Source organism: Syngnathus typhle, linkage group LG5 (genome assembly GCF_033458585.1).
Source record: "Syngnathus typhle isolate RoL2023-S1 ecotype Sweden linkage group LG5, RoL_Styp_1.0, whole genome shotgun sequence".
NCBI classification, from domain to species: Eukaryota; Metazoa; Chordata; class Actinopteri; order Syngnathiformes; family Syngnathidae; genus Syngnathus; species Syngnathus typhle.
This window is the reverse complement of record NC_083742.1, coordinates 8,945,788-8,961,285: the sequence shown is the minus strand read 5'-3', so window position 1 is coordinate 8,961,285 and position 15,498 is coordinate 8,945,788. Positions and strand designations below refer to the sequence as shown.

At 42.3% G+C, this 15,498-nt stretch overlaps 1 protein-coding gene and 32 non-coding genes across 34 annotated transcripts; 32 read left to right on the top strand and 1 right to left on the bottom strand.

Annotated features, from left to right (window-relative positions):
• Positions 1-105: 105 nt before the first annotated feature.
• Positions 106-5,118, bottom strand: lgi3 (leucine-rich repeat LGI family, member 3). 2 transcript variants are annotated; one of them, XM_061278642.1, is made up of 9 exons: positions 4,798-5,118; positions 4,187-4,258; positions 3,551-3,622; positions 3,180-3,251; positions 2,797-2,868; positions 2,512-2,681; positions 2,265-2,429; positions 2,078-2,168; positions 106-1,754 (listed from the first exon to the last, which is right to left on the bottom strand). In XM_061278642.1, exons 1-9 carry the CDS (start codon positions 4,998-5,000, stop codon positions 1,025-1,027), a joined length of 1,647 nt encoding a protein of 548 aa, XP_061134626.1. In that variant the 5' UTR covers positions 5,001-5,118; the 3' UTR covers positions 106-1,024. The 2 variants fall into 2 exon arrangements, with proteins under 2 accessions (XP_061134626.1, XP_061134625.1); XM_061278641.1 differs by having other exon boundaries at positions 2,078-2,429.
• Positions 5,119-9,154: 4,036 nt separating this feature from the next.
• trnak-cuu (transfer RNA lysine (anticodon CUU)) lies at positions 9,155-9,227 on the top strand. Its single transcript has one exon. It is a non-coding gene; the product is annotated as a tRNA-Lys (tRNA).
• Positions 9,228-9,322: 95 nt separating this feature from the next.
• trnak-cuu (transfer RNA lysine (anticodon CUU)) lies at positions 9,323-9,395 on the top strand. Its single transcript has one exon. It is a non-coding gene; the product is annotated as a tRNA-Lys (tRNA).
• An 85-nt stretch (positions 9,396-9,480) lies between these two features.
• Positions 9,481-9,553, top strand: trnak-cuu (transfer RNA lysine (anticodon CUU)). Its single transcript has one exon. It is a non-coding gene; the product is annotated as a tRNA-Lys (tRNA).
• Positions 9,554-9,641: 88 nt separating this feature from the next.
• Positions 9,642-9,714, top strand: trnak-cuu (transfer RNA lysine (anticodon CUU)). Its single transcript has one exon. It is a non-coding gene; the product is annotated as a tRNA-Lys (tRNA).
• Positions 9,715-9,807: 93 nt separating this feature from the next.
• trnak-cuu (transfer RNA lysine (anticodon CUU)) lies at positions 9,808-9,880 on the top strand. The gene has a single exon. It is a non-coding gene; the product is annotated as a tRNA-Lys (tRNA).
• Positions 9,881-9,965: 85 nt separating this feature from the next.
• On the top strand, positions 9,966-10,038 carry trnak-uuu (transfer RNA lysine (anticodon UUU)). Its single transcript has one exon. It is a non-coding gene; the product is annotated as a tRNA-Lys (tRNA).
• An 89-nt stretch (positions 10,039-10,127) lies between these two features.
• On the top strand, positions 10,128-10,200 carry trnak-cuu (transfer RNA lysine (anticodon CUU)). Its single transcript has one exon. It is a non-coding gene; the product is annotated as a tRNA-Lys (tRNA).
• An 85-nt stretch (positions 10,201-10,285) lies between these two features.
• Positions 10,286-10,358, top strand: trnak-cuu (transfer RNA lysine (anticodon CUU)). The gene has a single exon. It is a non-coding gene; the product is annotated as a tRNA-Lys (tRNA).
• Positions 10,359-10,443: 85 nt separating this feature from the next.
• On the top strand, positions 10,444-10,516 carry trnak-cuu (transfer RNA lysine (anticodon CUU)). The gene has a single exon. It is a non-coding gene; the product is annotated as a tRNA-Lys (tRNA).
• Positions 10,517-10,773: 257 nt separating this feature from the next.
• On the top strand, positions 10,774-10,846 carry trnak-cuu (transfer RNA lysine (anticodon CUU)). The gene has a single exon. It is a non-coding gene; the product is annotated as a tRNA-Lys (tRNA).
• Positions 10,847-10,935: 89 nt separating this feature from the next.
• Positions 10,936-11,008, top strand: trnak-cuu (transfer RNA lysine (anticodon CUU)). Its single transcript has one exon. It is a non-coding gene; the product is annotated as a tRNA-Lys (tRNA).
• Positions 11,009-11,100: 92 nt separating this feature from the next.
• On the top strand, positions 11,101-11,173 carry trnak-cuu (transfer RNA lysine (anticodon CUU)). The gene has a single exon. It is a non-coding gene; the product is annotated as a tRNA-Lys (tRNA).
• Positions 11,174-11,258: 85 nt separating this feature from the next.
• trnak-cuu (transfer RNA lysine (anticodon CUU)) lies at positions 11,259-11,331 on the top strand. The gene has a single exon. It is a non-coding gene; the product is annotated as a tRNA-Lys (tRNA).
• An 85-nt stretch (positions 11,332-11,416) lies between these two features.
• Positions 11,417-11,489, top strand: trnak-cuu (transfer RNA lysine (anticodon CUU)). Its single transcript has one exon. It is a non-coding gene; the product is annotated as a tRNA-Lys (tRNA).
• An 85-nt stretch (positions 11,490-11,574) lies between these two features.
• Positions 11,575-11,647, top strand: trnak-cuu (transfer RNA lysine (anticodon CUU)). The gene has a single exon. It is a non-coding gene; the product is annotated as a tRNA-Lys (tRNA).
• An 88-nt stretch (positions 11,648-11,735) lies between these two features.
• Positions 11,736-11,808, top strand: trnak-cuu (transfer RNA lysine (anticodon CUU)). The gene has a single exon. It is a non-coding gene; the product is annotated as a tRNA-Lys (tRNA).
• A 94-nt stretch (positions 11,809-11,902) lies between these two features.
• Positions 11,903-11,975, top strand: trnak-cuu (transfer RNA lysine (anticodon CUU)). Its single transcript has one exon. It is a non-coding gene; the product is annotated as a tRNA-Lys (tRNA).
• A 94-nt stretch (positions 11,976-12,069) lies between these two features.
• Positions 12,070-12,142, top strand: trnak-cuu (transfer RNA lysine (anticodon CUU)). The gene has a single exon. It is a non-coding gene; the product is annotated as a tRNA-Lys (tRNA).
• An 87-nt stretch (positions 12,143-12,229) lies between these two features.
• trnak-uuu (transfer RNA lysine (anticodon UUU)) lies at positions 12,230-12,302 on the top strand. The gene has a single exon. It is a non-coding gene; the product is annotated as a tRNA-Lys (tRNA).
• A 90-nt stretch (positions 12,303-12,392) lies between these two features.
• Positions 12,393-12,465, top strand: trnak-cuu (transfer RNA lysine (anticodon CUU)). The gene has a single exon. It is a non-coding gene; the product is annotated as a tRNA-Lys (tRNA).
• Positions 12,466-12,550: 85 nt separating this feature from the next.
• On the top strand, positions 12,551-12,623 carry trnak-cuu (transfer RNA lysine (anticodon CUU)). Its single transcript has one exon. It is a non-coding gene; the product is annotated as a tRNA-Lys (tRNA).
• Positions 12,624-12,711: 88 nt separating this feature from the next.
• On the top strand, positions 12,712-12,784 carry trnaq-cug (transfer RNA glutamine (anticodon CUG)). The gene has a single exon. It is a non-coding gene; the product is annotated as a tRNA-Gln (tRNA).
• A 94-nt stretch (positions 12,785-12,878) lies between these two features.
• trnak-cuu (transfer RNA lysine (anticodon CUU)) lies at positions 12,879-12,951 on the top strand. Its single transcript has one exon. It is a non-coding gene; the product is annotated as a tRNA-Lys (tRNA).
• A 248-nt stretch (positions 12,952-13,199) lies between these two features.
• trnak-uuu (transfer RNA lysine (anticodon UUU)) lies at positions 13,200-13,272 on the top strand. Its single transcript has one exon. It is a non-coding gene; the product is annotated as a tRNA-Lys (tRNA).
• Positions 13,273-13,362: 90 nt separating this feature from the next.
• On the top strand, positions 13,363-13,435 carry trnak-cuu (transfer RNA lysine (anticodon CUU)). Its single transcript has one exon. It is a non-coding gene; the product is annotated as a tRNA-Lys (tRNA).
• A 92-nt stretch (positions 13,436-13,527) lies between these two features.
• Positions 13,528-13,600, top strand: trnaq-cug (transfer RNA glutamine (anticodon CUG)). The gene has a single exon. It is a non-coding gene; the product is annotated as a tRNA-Gln (tRNA).
• A 94-nt stretch (positions 13,601-13,694) lies between these two features.
• On the top strand, positions 13,695-13,767 carry trnak-cuu (transfer RNA lysine (anticodon CUU)). The gene has a single exon. It is a non-coding gene; the product is annotated as a tRNA-Lys (tRNA).
• Positions 13,768-13,855: 88 nt separating this feature from the next.
• On the top strand, positions 13,856-13,928 carry trnak-cuu (transfer RNA lysine (anticodon CUU)). Its single transcript has one exon. It is a non-coding gene; the product is annotated as a tRNA-Lys (tRNA).
• A 92-nt stretch (positions 13,929-14,020) lies between these two features.
• Positions 14,021-14,093, top strand: trnak-cuu (transfer RNA lysine (anticodon CUU)). Its single transcript has one exon. It is a non-coding gene; the product is annotated as a tRNA-Lys (tRNA).
• Positions 14,094-14,185: 92 nt separating this feature from the next.
• Positions 14,186-14,258, top strand: trnak-uuu (transfer RNA lysine (anticodon UUU)). Its single transcript has one exon. It is a non-coding gene; the product is annotated as a tRNA-Lys (tRNA).
• An 85-nt stretch (positions 14,259-14,343) lies between these two features.
• On the top strand, positions 14,344-14,416 carry trnak-cuu (transfer RNA lysine (anticodon CUU)). Its single transcript has one exon. It is a non-coding gene; the product is annotated as a tRNA-Lys (tRNA).
• Positions 14,417-14,503: 87 nt separating this feature from the next.
• On the top strand, positions 14,504-14,576 carry trnak-cuu (transfer RNA lysine (anticodon CUU)). The gene has a single exon. It is a non-coding gene; the product is annotated as a tRNA-Lys (tRNA).
• Positions 14,577-15,498: the final 922 nt, after the last annotated feature.

Here is a 15,498-nt window from a genome sequence, read left to right as displayed (position 1 = left end):
CTTGTATTTAAAGACACTTAAATCAAATGTGTATTACTGTAAAATAAGTTTTTTTGGGGGGGTTTTAGGCAAGCATAAGGATATAGCATCCAAACTCAGACCTGCTGGACTGATAACAATGGTTGACATGTTTTTCATTTTTTAATCAGATTTGTAAGAAAACCTTTTCCTTGGTTTTCATATCTGCCCGAGTTTTCTCTGGCACACCAAATGCTTGTCATAGCTGTAAATGGCAATGCACAAGCTATTTAAAAGTCAAATTTAAAAGCAAAAATAAATAAATACGATTTTTCAAAACTGATGTGCTGGAAAAAAAAATCAAAATGCCAAAATGTGCTTAGGGACACACAAAGCCACCTTTTATCAAATCTGTTGTTGACCAGTCTAATTGTAGCTTTTTAAAAGTTTACATGCATAACATTCAGTATATCACTTTTACCAGTTATCAGACGAAACATAATTTTCTAGTGGCTGATTCAATAAATGCACATACATTTCAACAATAATATACATGTAGAAACAGTGATTTGGCATTTCAGTCAGCATAGCACTGAGGCGGTATTATGAGTAATATATTTTAAACTTTTTTTAAGTTAGTCATTTACAACATCCTGTGAAATAGCAAAACCTCACTGCAAGTGCATCTCAATAAATTACAATTGTAGAAAAATTTAATTTACTTTTTAAATCAAAAAGCAAAACTCATCCAGACTAGTTATACAGTATATGATTTATCTGTAAATTATAATCATTAAAATTATTCAAATTAATAATTGAATGTGTGTGTGTGTGTGTGTGTGTGTGTGCGTGTGTGTGCGTGTGTGTGTGCGTGCGTGCGTGTGGGTGGATCTATTATCTATAAGCAGCAGCAGTAATACATTATTCGATTTTTTCCTCTCTTCCTAAATAAATTATTATTTAACCTGAATAAATAAAGTTCTCCACACCTAATTTATTGAGATGCGCCTGAATACTCCTGCATGTTTTTGTTTTTTGTTGGCACAACACATTGTCTCTCACATTTCTATTTTGCACTGAGATCAACCAGAAGGTGCTGGTAGGCAAAAGAATTGCCCTTGAAGCTGGCAGCCAACATTATGTCCTTATTGTCGACGGACATGAAGCTGAAGGCCCTTGGGGCTCTCATATTGAGTTCTTGGAACGGCTGAAAGCGCTGAGTGAGATCATCCCACAAGTACACTCTGGAAAATGAGAAATCACTCCCAAGGATAAGGTACTGCCGAAGGCCCACGGTGAAGGGATGCACCACCATGGAGCCGCGAGAGGGAAGAGTCTGGATCTCGATGAAACGCTGGCCTTCCCAGCGGAGAATTTTTGAGTCACCAATGAAGCGTGTGAGGCAAAGATAAAGCGCCTTCCGAACCCAGAAGTGTTTGACCATCTGCACGTCAGCTTGCTCTGTGATTTGGGAGAAGAAATCAAACTGCTTTTGACTTCGGTTCCACTGGTAAACCACTGGTGGTTGAGTCGCGCTGGAGAGGATGAGGTGAGGCTTTCCTCCGACGTTGAGGAACTCCACATGGGTGTCGCGGTGCCAAGGATGGAGGGATTGGTGGGAGTAAAAGCCATTGCTGTTCCATCGATAAATGCTGGTTGAACCGCCCTTCGAACTGTCTGCTACTACAAAATAGCATTCACCATCGAGCTGGAATGTCTCCACAAAGTTGGGCTTCTTCACTCGTGTTGTGTCAATGTCTTGTATCTGCACAAAGCGAAGAGGGTCCTCTTCCCACCTGTAATTTGAACAAAAAGCCTCACAAACACATCTGTGCAAAGCTACAGCATCTAAAGTATTTTCGTGTCCATACAGCGACGAAAATGGACAGACGGACGGACGGACGGACGGACGGATGGACGGATGGAGGGATGGATGGATGGATGGACGGACGGACGGATAGACGGATGGATGGATGGATGGATGGATGGATGGATGGATGGATGGATGGATGGAGTATTTGTTTGTAGAGTTATGTCATGCCACACTAATTATTTGAAGGTTGGAATCATAAAACCAGTAGAGAATTTCTACATAGCAACAGAGGTTTGCAAAGCTTACTTGTAGATGTGAGATCCACCAAAAAGTTGAGCCACAACCATGTAAAGCGTGTCGTTTATTACTACTGGTTTGCAGTACAAAGCTGAACGAGCTGCAAAAACACATATAAGAAAGGCACAACAGATAAAAGAGAAAATAGACAAACTAAAATACTGTAATTTTTGGCGTGTTTGTCTCCATAACTTACAGGTAATGTTCTGAAATGTCCTGAATTTCATTTCCACATGATCCCACACATAAAGAGTGCAGAAACCTGATTCAGGCTGAGAGAAGACAGCAAACATATCTCCCCCAAACTCATAAGACTCCACGGACATAGAATGGAAAGGAAACGTTTCATAAATGGCAAAATCTAGAAAAAGAAAATACAGAGAATGAGAGCAAATTATAAACTGCAAACTTTCTCTTCAAACAGAAAATGACAACGTTCAAACCTGCACTGATGCAATTAAAGTCCCTTGGGGTAAGGTCGTGGATCCTGCGACCCTGAAATTCAAAAGGGCTTGCACAGTATATGGGAGGAACAGAAGTGTTGGTCTTTTCTATCCAGTCAACCAGCCACTTGATCTTGCAATCACAGCGGAAAGAGTTTCCTCGCAGGTCCCTGAAACCAATGATGCAACACGGATACAAAGTGTCATCTCAACAATTGACCGAGTCAGTTTAGTAGTTGAGTGCAGAGTAGCATGACAGGATCACTCCAACAGGTCAACACTTACAAATCTGTGAGGATGTCCAGATGTTTAAACAGATCTCTGGGCAGCTGTTGGAGGTTGTTGTTTGAGAGGGATCTGAAAAAGTTCACTTGATGATTTACACAATTATTTTGTTGTTAAATTTACTGTACGCCAAAGTTCTGGTCATACAGGCAGCGTCGTGAGCCACACACACTGTTTTCCATCACTCCACGCCGATGAACTCTTCACCATAAATGTAAAACAAATGGACAAAGGAGCAACTGAGTGTGCCTTCTCGTGTCTCACGCCAACATATTCTTATGTCACGCCTCCATTCACAATGCTCAGAACAAGGACCCCCCCTATACTAAAAATGAGCTAGTTTATATTGCAAAACGGCATGCCGGGAGTGATGACATACTCACAGATGAGTCAAAGATTTTAGTCCCCGGAAGGTATATTTTGAGAGAGTTTGGACTTCGTTATTCTCAATGAACCTGAAATAGAAAAACTAGTTACTTGTTTGGCACAATTGATTATGTGTTATCAATGCAAGGCAAACGAACAAAAAGCTCATTTTAGAAGCTAGTACAAAAAAAATAAAGATTTACAGATGTATGCATTAATATTTAGCAATGACTTTTAATTAGCCACAAATACGAATGTGAAAAATGCAGAGGAAGCATCAGTAAGCCATGAAAAGTCAGTCTCTGATAAACCTAACTTTTTACTTACCATCTAAACACATCCAATTGTCAAAAGAAACTTCAAGTAAAGAAATTGAAATTTTACTAACAGGTACTGAAGGTGAGACAGCCCAGCAAAAGCATCATCCGAAATGGTGGCGAATGTGTTGGAGTTCAAGAGTCTATGAACACAACAAAAATAGGTGGAAAAATAGTAGTCAACTACTGTGATTATGCACCAAAGTTTTTGGACATGAGGATATTTTCACCAACATTTTATTAAATATGAACAAACATTATAAATAATGTGAAGACGTGCCTATCCACGAAAATAGAGCCGGTCAAGTAAAATGCACAGTCGACTGTCATCACAATACATTTAATGTCATCACTGAAACTGAAAAATGGAGCAAACAACTGCAAGCTTGCACACATAAATAATACACACACAAATGATTGAATGTGACAGACAAATAGGCCTTTGTCAGGGCACAACTGAGGCACTCAGTTATCTGGGATGACAGAAGCACTACTCGTATTCTTGCTATGCCACCACTGTTTTCAAACGCCATTCATTTCAAGTGGCTGGAGTTCTTTCATTGCTAAAGTGCTTTCAACGATTTTATCACAAACCGCAGCATGAACTGTGTGCAAATCTGACATTATTGCTTGGGGCATTGAGAGAAAGTGATTCTGTTGCACACACTTTCAGATGGAAAACACTGCTGTTGTTGTCATACACTTACAAAAACTGGAGTAGGTGAAGCTGCGAGAAAGCTCCCTCAGGAATCGTCGTGAATCCTGCGTTCACCATTGTCCTGTGCAGACATTTAATATAACAGCTGATTTTACTGGCAGGGCCAGAATTCACAAGTGTAATGTCATGTGGCTTTATGAGGTTTCATTCCCAACTCTTGACCTGACTTTTTTCAGGTCACATCTGTCATTATTTGAATCTTTTCCAAACCGGAACACACAACATCATTTCTTACTCCTGTTTTGCAAAATGAGGTCACTTTTCCTTCTTGTCTTGAACTCCGTATGCACTACTGGAGTCCACATCACGTGAACAGAAGCTCTCAACAAACAGCCCCTTACCCTTGCAGCAAGGGTTCAGTAGGATTTCATTTAATAGAGTGATCTTTGGAGGACAGACAGCTAATCTATTGCAACAAGATGTTGCTGAGTTCCATGCTTACCATATGTCAGCAATTTGCAAATGTATACAAACACAGACAGCATGGCATAATAAAACAACATGCTCTCTGTTTTCCTCATCTGATCAAACACACACATTTTACTCCATCATTGATGACTTCAAGCAAGTAAGAGCAGGGAGACAATAGTTTCAACTCACAGAGAAATGATGCCAGGTGGGAAGCTCTTTGGAATAGCCTTCGTATCCACACAAAAAGCACTATCTTTGGTGCAAGAACAGGTCACAGGACAGCGGGCTATCTTGATGGCCTTTTTTGTGTTTGTGTCTCCTGGCAGGCAGAAAGACAAACACAAAACCAGCAAGTGAATCAAATGGAGACATCTTGGTCCAATCTCCATCATGTTTGAGCAGAAGGAGAAGGTGAAGCAACGTGAGCAGAAAAGCAGGTGCTGTGATGGCAGGCAATGAGCACAGTGCCTAACAGCCCAGCACTAACGCTGAGTGCCCAGTTGAGAGAGAGGGATGGGTTGGGGAGGGGAACCGAGAGGGTTCTTGAGTCTCCTGGCTGCTCTGCACTTTCCCTTGATTTATGTTCTATGCTGCGACACAAACTGTGCAGCAAGAAATGATGCTTTATTGCAATGGGACCAGAAGAACCACTGAATTATTCATTAGCACTCAAAGAGTGCACAAAAGGCTGAAGGTAGACAAAAACTCAATCTTTTATATTTTACAATAGGCAGTGTATGTGCCCTGGACCGCAGTGGCCACATACGATAGACAAACAAGCATCCACACGCACATTAACAACTAAGGCCGATTTAGAGTCTTAACCCTGCCTTAACTCTCTTAACCAAAGGAACATTTTGGTCACGAACTAAAGGGAGAAAAAAAGCTGAACCCTAGAAGATCTCAACTTACAACCTCCAATTGTAAGGCAATTATGTCTTTACTGTAGTGCTGCCTGGCTAAACTGAATTTCATCCAAATTTGCCATTTTTATTAAAAAATTATTACGTATCAGGTTTTTGGGACCCATAAGCTGTACATCAAAATGGAAAAACATACTTTTGATAAAAAGTGTAAAATACCTTAGAAAGGAAAGTAACTCTATTATTTGTGGGGTTTGCCCCTGCGGTGCCGTCACTGAATGTAACTTTAGTCCAGACAAAAAGCTAGGGTGAATTTTAAAATAATTGCCCTCACGTTTCCAGTCCAGAAATGTGGTGGATTCACTCCCTCTAAATATTAATATTATTATATTATTGGGTAAAAAATGTTTTGTATCATTTCTGTGATTGACATGAGCTACACTGCCTCTCACTCTCAATCTAGACTCCATCTTCATGTGATGCTAGAAAACACAAGAGGGCGCTGACGGCCATAAAATCGTCCATTGAAGCAGCAGGAGACTTGCACGGTGCTAATGGCCCGTGCCAGGCATTACCAACCTCCCCTCACAAGGACTCTGTTGACACAATCACAAGCAAGGAGTCCTCACGAGCTCAGTCAGGCAGTCAACAGTTAAAAACTAAACACAATGTCCTTTGTCTCCAGAGCACAAAGAATGAGATAGTCCAGCGTATTACCCTACATTGTTATAGCAAATTTGGATGATCCATGCAGTTACTATATGCACCATTTTTTGGTACTTTTTCTTGTCATGGCAATTTCTTGTCTACATGATGTGACACTTCTTTTTTTGTGATCAATATATTATCCTTCTAGGGTGCAAAAAATTGAGCGCAGAAAGTGTTTGATGGCTTAATTAGTAAACTGCTTAAGGAGTGTTTTGCTTTGTTATGGCCGAATGATAATTGGAAGGCTTATTGCAAAGTAGTTCAGAAATGATCCCCACGCCTGACATTATACCTCAGTAATGCAGTTCTTTGACACTGAGAAAGAATTCAAATGTCAGGCAGTTACAAAATTATGGGTGGTGCGACATGCAGTTAGGGAAAACTATTTCCTGGAAAACAACCATTGCTATGGTTTATTTTCCTTTGTCGGTTGGTTCAAGGACCTTGATTTTGTCTTTTAACAAATATAGTGTAAAGTGGGTGTAAGTCTTGTGTAGCGAGGAATGTCAATGTCTGAATTTCCTCTTTGCCGAGCACCACCCAATTCCACCGCTGCCGGGAGCCAGCATAAATGCACGGAAGAGAAAAACCGCACATGAAAAAGCAGATAGCAGGCCCAAAATTACTTCTATGAGAAGGCAGAGGTATCTAAACTGTTGCAAAATATCCATCCCCAAACTTCACTCTAATCAATAACACTTGGGTCCAGAAAGTAAAATCCCTTCCACGGAGACTTCCGGCACCTGTGGCTAAACCTAAACTGTGGTAGGGTTTAACTTTCTGGACCTGGATTTGGCACTTGCTATGGCTGCAGAACTTGATAGTGTGCGTCTGTTCTTCCAAAAGATTTTACAAGTCAATGCCGGTCGGATCCTGGACTCAAAATATGAATCGCATATTACAGCATATCAAAATGCACAAACACTTTCACACAAATCCATTTCTGAAGATCGAGACAGGCCTTGAATGTTATTCAGTACCACTCCCAATTACCACACATTCCAAGAGCTCAACTTTTCTAGTTGCACTTCAACTAGTAGGATTAAATGACGTTGTGGTCAACATCCTCCACTACAGCTAGTTTTAGTCTTGTTCTACTTTTAAGAATCTAAAGTCAGCTCAGGAAGAATTGTTCTTAATTATAAGGGATCATGTTAAAATGGAATTTCCCACTTCAATGCCAGTCCTGTTGTCCTCAAAGTTGAGCCCACATCCCATTCTGACTATGGGCCAAGGAGCCTGAAGAGAACTCTTTGTTTGTTTCCAATCATGGTTATGCCTACTGGCTGCACAGGAAACAGGATAATCAAAACAAGAAAAAACACTAAATATGTTTCACCAATTTTTTTTCCTAGCTGCTCCAGGCAATGCATTTCAGACACGAGTCACAGAGGTGTTAAGACCTCAGACATGTATACGCACGCACACATAGTGTACAGTAGATTCTTTTGGATACTTGACTGCAGCATGGTAACAAGAGTGCAGAAGAGAAAAGCACAAGGACACAAATGAATGTGATTCCGAAGCATTACATCATTATCTTCATGAGGCCACCAGCTGAAGATGAGCCCATAGAAAACGTCCTTTTTAGCGCAAATGATGCATTCACTCCACCATGAAATTCAATTAGCTAATTGTTTGTCTGGACTCTTGAAAAGCATAGCTTGGTAAAAGCTGTGTGTTTAATTTATCTACATCTAATGCCCCATTAGAGCATTGCAAATATGCAAATACAATTCATAATGGAAGGTTTAAGCATTGGTCAACCTGTTTGTAATGGGGATCAGGTGGCGTGCAAACTTGATCTGTAGGCCTTTTCTTTTTTGCTAAGTGGCTATTTCAAATTGGGCTCCTTGCTAGTTTATGATAGCTCAGTCACTGAATGGTATGTCTGCCAATCTCAGCTCATACGCAGTTCAATTCATGAGAGTACAGACATTACTTTCGAAGGAGTGGTATGATTAGAGTCATGTGCACAGTGAAACTGCAGCTTTGATTCAGTCCCTCTCACTAGGTCATCAGCTGCAAAAAGCCTTCAAGGTTTGAGCTAAAAGAAGTGTGCAAAGCAGGGATATTGAAGTTGAATAGCACTATCATTGGTGACTAATCTCAGTAGATGAAATACAAAGCTGTTTTACGATTCCAGGTAAGGATAACTTTCATAAATAAAAGGGCATGTAAAGGAGGAACCCTCCCCCTAACCTTCACCCTCAAGCAAAGCTGCCATAAAAGACAGACGATATGCCTCTTGCACAGGGATGTGTCGGAGGAATGTTTTGCAGGTATCGTGCTGCCTGTAGGGACTGTAGAGAAAGGCCCAACACACCCATTGATGCTGTTTGATAAAGGCCCTGACAGGCTCAGATTATATGTCAGAGCCTGGAGGAGGTGTCTGGGTCTCAGGTAGGCTTGTGCTGAAGAAAGTCGATCTAGTGAGAATGAGACGGAGTGTGTGAGGGCGTCAACACATTTTGCAAGGGGAGAATTCACTACCACTGACTAACCCATCCTCACTGACAAAGAAACAAACCCATCACATTTCACTGCCCACACCTGTGTCACCAAACACCATAAAATAATTATTTAAAAATAACACCAGATTTGCATGGTATGAGACAAAGTCTGAATAGTGAAAAGCTTCTCCAAAAGAGCCACCCTTATTTACAGAGGCATGTGCTAGCAAGAAGACTGCTTACTTTGTAATTACACTAAAAATACTATGATCCACCTACAACCTCATGTTAGAACTTGCACACTTCACACACTTGTTAATTAATGTCTTTCAGAGGACGAATGTGGATGCTGATTTTTTTTTTTATTCGGTCGGTAGAGCATGAGACTTTTAATCTCAGGGTCGTGGGTTCGAGCCCCACATTGGGCGTCTGCCACTTGTTAGACAAGTTTTAATGTTGAATCTGCCATACCCTGTAAAAAAAAAAAAAAAAAAAATAGGAAACAAAGCCTCAGCACCAGGAGCCCGGTTAGCTCAGTCGGTAGAGCATGAGACTCTTAATCTCAGGGTCGTGGGTTCGAGCCCCACATTGGGCGTCTGCCACTTTTTGGACAAGTTTTAATGTTGAATCTGCCATACCCTATTAAAAAAAAAAAAAAAAAAAAAAAGAAACAAAGCCTCAGCACCAGGAGCCCGGTTAGCTCAGTCGGTAGAGCATGAGACTCTTAATCTCAGGGTCGTGGGTTCGAGCCCCACATTGGGCGTCTGCCTCTTGTTGGACAAGTTTCAATGTTGAATCTGCCATACCCTATTAAAAAAAAAAAAGGAACCAAAGCCTCAGCACCAGGAGCCCGGTTAGCTCAGTCGGTAGAGCATGAGACTCTTAATCTCAGGGTCGTGGGTTCGAGCCCCACATTGGGCGTCTGCCTCTTGTTGGACAAGTTTACATGTTGAATCTGCCATACCCTATTAAAAAAAAAAAAATAGGAAACAAAGCCTCAGCACCAGGAGCCCGGTTAGCTCAGTCGGTAGAGCATGAGACTCTTAATCTCAGGGTCGTGGGTTCGAGCCCCACATTGGGCGTCTGCCGCTTTTTGGACAAGTTTTAATGTTGAATCTGCCATAACCTATTTAAAAAAAAAAAAAAAAAATAGGAAACAAAGCCTCGGCACCAGAGCCCGGTTAGCTCAGTCGGTAGAGCATGAGACTCTTAATCTCAGGGTCGTGGGTTCGAGCCCCACATTGGGCGTCTGCCACTTCTTGGACAAGTTTTAATGTTGAATCTGCCATACCCTATTAAAAAAAAAAAAGGAAACAAAGCCTCAGCACCAGGAGCCCGGTTAGCTCAGTCGGTAGAGCATGAGACTTTTAATCTCAGGGTCGTGGGTTCGAGTCCCACATTGGGCGTCTGCCGCTTGTTAAACAAGTCTTAATGTTGAATCTGCCATACCCTATTAAAAAAAAAAAAAAAAGGAAACAAAGCCTCAGCACCAGGAGCCCGGTTAGCTCAGTCGGTAGAGCATGAGACTCTTAATCTCAGGGTCGTGGGTTCGAGCCCCACATTGGGCGTCTGACTCTTGTTGGACAAGTTTCAATGATGAATCTGCCATACCCTATTAAAAAAAAAAAAGGAACCAAAGCCTCAGCACTAGGAGCCCGGTTAGCTCAGTCGGTAGAGCATGAGACTCTTAATCTCAGGGTCGTGGGTTCGAGCCCCACATTGGGCGTCTGACTCTTGTTGGACAAGTTTCAATGTTGAATCTGCCATACCCTATTAAAAAAAAAAAAGGAACCAAAGCCTCAGCACCAGGAGCCCGGTTAGCTCAGTCGGTAGAGCATGAGACTCTTAATCTCAGGGTCGTGGGTTCGAGCCCCACATTGGGCGTCTGCCACTTGTTAGACAGGTTTTAATGTTGAATCTACCATACCCTATGAAAAAAAAAAAAAAAAGGAAACAAAGCCTCACCACCAGGAGCCCGGTTAGCTCAGTCTGCAGATTATGAGACTCTTAATCTCAGGGTTGTGGGTTCGAGCCCCACATTAAGCGTCTGCCGATTTTTGGACAAGTTTTAATGTTGAATCTGCCATACCCTATTTAAAAAAAAAAAAAAAAAAATAGGAAACAAAACCTCAGCACCAGGAGCCCGGTTAGCTCAGTCGGTAGAGCATGAGACTCTTAATCTCAGGGTCGTGGGTTCGAGCCCCACATTGGGCGTCTGACTCTTGTTGGACAAGTTTTAATGTTGAATCTGCCATACCCTATTAAAAAAAAAAAAAATAGGAAACAAAGCCTCAGCACCAGGAGCCCGGTTAGCTCAGTCGGTAGAGCATGAGACTCTTAATCTCAGGGTCGTTGGTTCGAGCCCCACATTGGGCGTCTGCCACTTTTTGGACAAGTTTTAATGTTGAATCTGCCATACCCTATTAAAAAAAAAAAAAAAAAAAAGAAACAAAGCCTCAGCACCAGGAGCCCGGTTAGCTCAGTCGGTAGAGCATGAGACTCTTAATCTCAGGGTCGTGGGTTCGAGCCCCACATTGGGCGTCTGCCACTTTTTGGACAAGTTGTAATGTTGAATCTGCCATACCCTATTAAAAAAAAAAAAGGAACCAAAGCCTCAGCACCAGGAGCCCGGTTAGCTCAGTCGGTAGAGCATGAGACTCTTAATCTCAGGGTCGTGGGTTCGAGCCCCACATTGGGCGTCTGACTCTTGTTGGACAAGTTTCAATGTTGAATCTGCCATACCCTATTAAAAAAAAAAAAGGAACCAAAGCCTCAGCACCAGGAGCCCGGTTAGCTCAGTCGGTAGAGCATGAGACTCTTAATCTCAGGGTCGTGGGTTCGAGCCCCACATTGGGCGTCTGACTCTTGTTGGACAAGTTTCAATGTTGAATCTGCCATACCCTATTAAAAAAAAAAAAGGAACCAAAGCCTCAGCACCAGGAGCCCGGTTAGCTCAGTCGGTAGAGCATGAGACTCTTAATCTCAGGGTCGTGGGTTCGAGCCCCACATTGGGCGTCTGACTCTTGTTGGACAAGTTTTAATGTTGAATCTGCCATACCCTATTAAAAAAAAAAAAATAGGAAACAAAGCCTCAGCACCAGGAGCCCGGTTAGCTCAGTCGGTAGAGCATGAGACTCTTAATCTCAGGGTCGTGGGTTCGAGCCCCACATTGGGCGTCTGCCGCTTTTTGGACAAGTTTTAATGTTGAATCTGCCATACCCTATTTAAAAAAAAAAAAAAAAAAATAGGAAACAAAGCCTCGGCACCAGAGCCCGGTTAGCTCAGTCGGTAGAGCATGAGACTCTTAATCTCAGGGTCGTGGGTTCGAGCCCCACATTGGGCGTCTGCCACTTTTTGGACAAGTTTTAATGTTGAATCTGCCATACCCTATTAAAAAAAAAACAAAAAAAAAAAAAAACAAAGCCTCAGCACCAGGAGCCCGGTTAGCTCAGTCGGTAGAGCATGAGACTCTTAATCTCAGGGTCGTGGGTTCGAGCCCCACATTGGGCGTCTGCCACTTTTTGGACAAGTTTTAATGTTGAATCTGCCATACCCTATTAAAAAAAAAAAAAAGGAAACAAAGCCTCAGCACCAGGAGCCCGGTTAGCTCAGTCGATAGAGCATGAGACTTTTAATCTCAGGGTCGTGGGTTCGAGTCCCACATTGGGCGTCTGCCGCTTGTTAAACAAGTCTTAATGTTGAATCTGCCATACCCTATTAAAAAAAAAAAAAAAAAGGAAACAAAGCCTCAGCACCAGGAGCCCGGTTAGCTCAGTCGGTAGAGCATGAGACTCTTAATCTCAGGGTCGTGGGTTCGAGCCCCACATTGGGCGTCTGACTCTTGTTGGACAAGTTTCAATGATGAATCTGCCATACCCTATTAAAAAAAAAAAAGGAACCAAAGCCTCAGCACCAGGAGCCCGGTTAGCTCAGTCGGTAGAGCATGAGACTCTTAATCTCAGGGTCGTGGGTTCGAGCCCCACATTGGGCGTCTGACTCTTGTTGGACAAGTTTCAATGTTGAATCTGCCATACCCTATTAAAAAAAAAAAAATAGGAAACAAAGCCTCAGTACCAGGAGCCCGGTTAGCTCAGTCGGTAGAGCATGAGACTCTGAATCTCAGGGTCGTGGGTTCGAGCCCCACATTGGGCGTCTGCCGCTTTTTGGACAAGTTTTAATGTTGAATCTGCCATACCCTATTTAAAAAAAAAAAAAAAAAATAGGAAACAAAGCCTCGGCACCAGGAGCCCGGTTAGCTCAGTCGGTAGAGCATGAGACTCTTAATCTCAGGGTCGTGGGTTCGAGCCCCACATTGGGCGTCTGACTCTTGTTGGACAAGTTTTAATGTTGAATCTGCCAGACCCTATAAAAAAAAAAAAAAAAAAGGAAACAAGGCCTCAGCACCAGGAGCCCGGTAAACTCAGTCGGTAGAGCATGAGACTCTTAATCTCAGGGTTGTAGGCTCAAGCCCCACATTGGGCGTCTGCCACTTGTTGGACAAGTTTTAATGTTGAATCTGCCATACCCTATTAAAAAAAAAAAAGGAAACAAAGCCTCAGCACCAGGAGCCCGGTTAGCTCAGTCGGTAGAGCATGAGACTTTTAATCTCAGGGTCGTGGGTTCGAGTCCCACATAGGGCGTCTGCCGCTTGTTAAACAAGTCTTAATGTTGAATCTGCCATACCCTATTAAAAAAAAAAAAAGAAAGGAAACAAAGCCTCAGCACCAGGAGCCCGGTTAGCTCAGTCGGTAGAGCATGAGACTCTTAATCTCAGGGTCGTGGGTTCGAGCCCCACATTGGGCGTCTGACTCTTGTTGGACAAGTTTTAATGTTGAATCTGCCATACCCTATTAAAAAAAAAAAAAAAAATGGGAATCAAAGCCTCAGCACCAGGAGCCCGGTTAGCTCAGTCGGTAGAGCATGAGACTCTGAATCTCAGGGTCGTGGGTTCGAGCCCCACATTGGGCGTCTGCCGCTTTTTGGACAAGTTTTAATGTTGAATCTGCCATACCCTATTTAAAAAAAAAAATAAAAAATAGGAAACAAAGCCTCGGCACCAGGAGCCCGGTTAGCTCAGTCGGTAGAGCATGAGACTCTTAATCTCAGGGTCGTGGGTTCGAGCCCCACATTGGGCGTCTGACTCTTGTTGGACAAGTTTTAATGTTGAATCTGCCATACCCTATTAAAAAAAAAAAAAAAGGAACCAAAGCCTCAGCACCAGGAGCCCGGTTAGCTCAGTCGGTAGAGCATGAGACTCTTAATCTCAGGGTCGTGGGTTCGAGCCCCACATTGGGCGTCTGCCACTTGTTAGACAGGTTTTAATGTTGAATCTGCCATACCCTATAAAAAAAAAAAAAAAAAATAGCAAACAAAGCCTCAGCACCAGGAGCCCGGTTAGCTCAGTCGATAGAGCATGAGACTCTTAATCTCAGGGTCGTGGGTTCGAGCCCCACATTGGGCATCTGCCACTTCTTGGACAAGTTTTAATGTTGAATCTGCCATATCCTATTAAAAAAAAAAAAAAAAAAAGGAAACAAAGCCTCTGCGCCAGGAGCCCGGTTAGCTCAGTCGGTAGAGCATGAGACTTTTAATCTCAGGGTCGTGGGTTTGAGCCCCACATTGGGCGTCTGCCGCTTGGTAGACAAGTTTTAATGTTGAATCTGCCATACCCTATTAAAAAAAAAAAAGGACACAAAGCCTCAGCACCAGGAGCCCGGTTAGCTCAGTCGGTAGAGCATGAGACTCTTAATCTCAGGGTCGTGGGTTCGAGCCCCACATTGGGCGTCTGGCACTTGTTAGACAAACTTTAATGTTGAAACTGCCAGACCCTATAAAAACAAAAAAAAAGGAAACAAAGCCCCAGCACCAGGAGCCCGGTTAGCTCAGTCGGTAGAGCATGAGACTCTTAATCTCAGTGTTGTGGGTTTGAGCCCCTCATTGGTCTTCTACCACTTGTTGGGCTGTAAACCCTCCGAACAAATAGTAGAAGCCTTTCTCCTCGATCCCCAATCGATATAAAAACACATTGGGCGTCCGCCACTTGTTGGGCAGGTTAAAATATTTACTCATCAACGAATGCGTTGCAGAGGCAACACTCAAAACGTGGTTACTAATTTGACTGCCAATTAGAAGAGGAAAAAAAATACAACTATATATGTCAGGGTAAACAAATAGAAGAATTAGAAAAAAAATATTTTTATGAATTAAACAATTAATGCAGATCATGTGACACTGCAGGATTTACGTACACCCAAAGTTTAACATAGCCAAGGAAGGAGACAGGTATATACACTTCACTTTGCACATGGATGTTTGCCAAGTATTACCTGATATTCATGGGTTCAATTTGTATGCTGCTGCCACTCTACTAGCTATCCCTTTTGCTTAACGATTTGTCCTCTGTCGCAAGAATAATTGTTTCATTTGGAGAAGAAGGTGCGCAATGGGTTGACGTCACCATTGCACCGTACTCAGGGCTCCCTCTCTCTCTAAAAGAGATTAATTAGAATTGCCTTTTACCATATCATGACTTCAAGCGTTCATCTAATGCATGTTTGTTTACTCCAGCGGTGGCAAACTCATTCTGTCACGGGCCGTATCGTAGTCATAGTTTCCTTTGAATGGCCATTATAATTGTCAACCCAAATAAATGAGTGCCTCATATTATATATACACATACATATATATATATATATATATATACTAATAAAAACTGTTCAAATGTTTTAAAAATATAAATGGTAATAAAAAGTGCTATATCTCTATTTTTTTAAAGGTGAAACCAATTGGTAATTTTAGCGTTGACATAATTTTGATGCATAATTTGTCTTTGCGGAACACATAAAAAGATGTGGCTAAGTGTATCT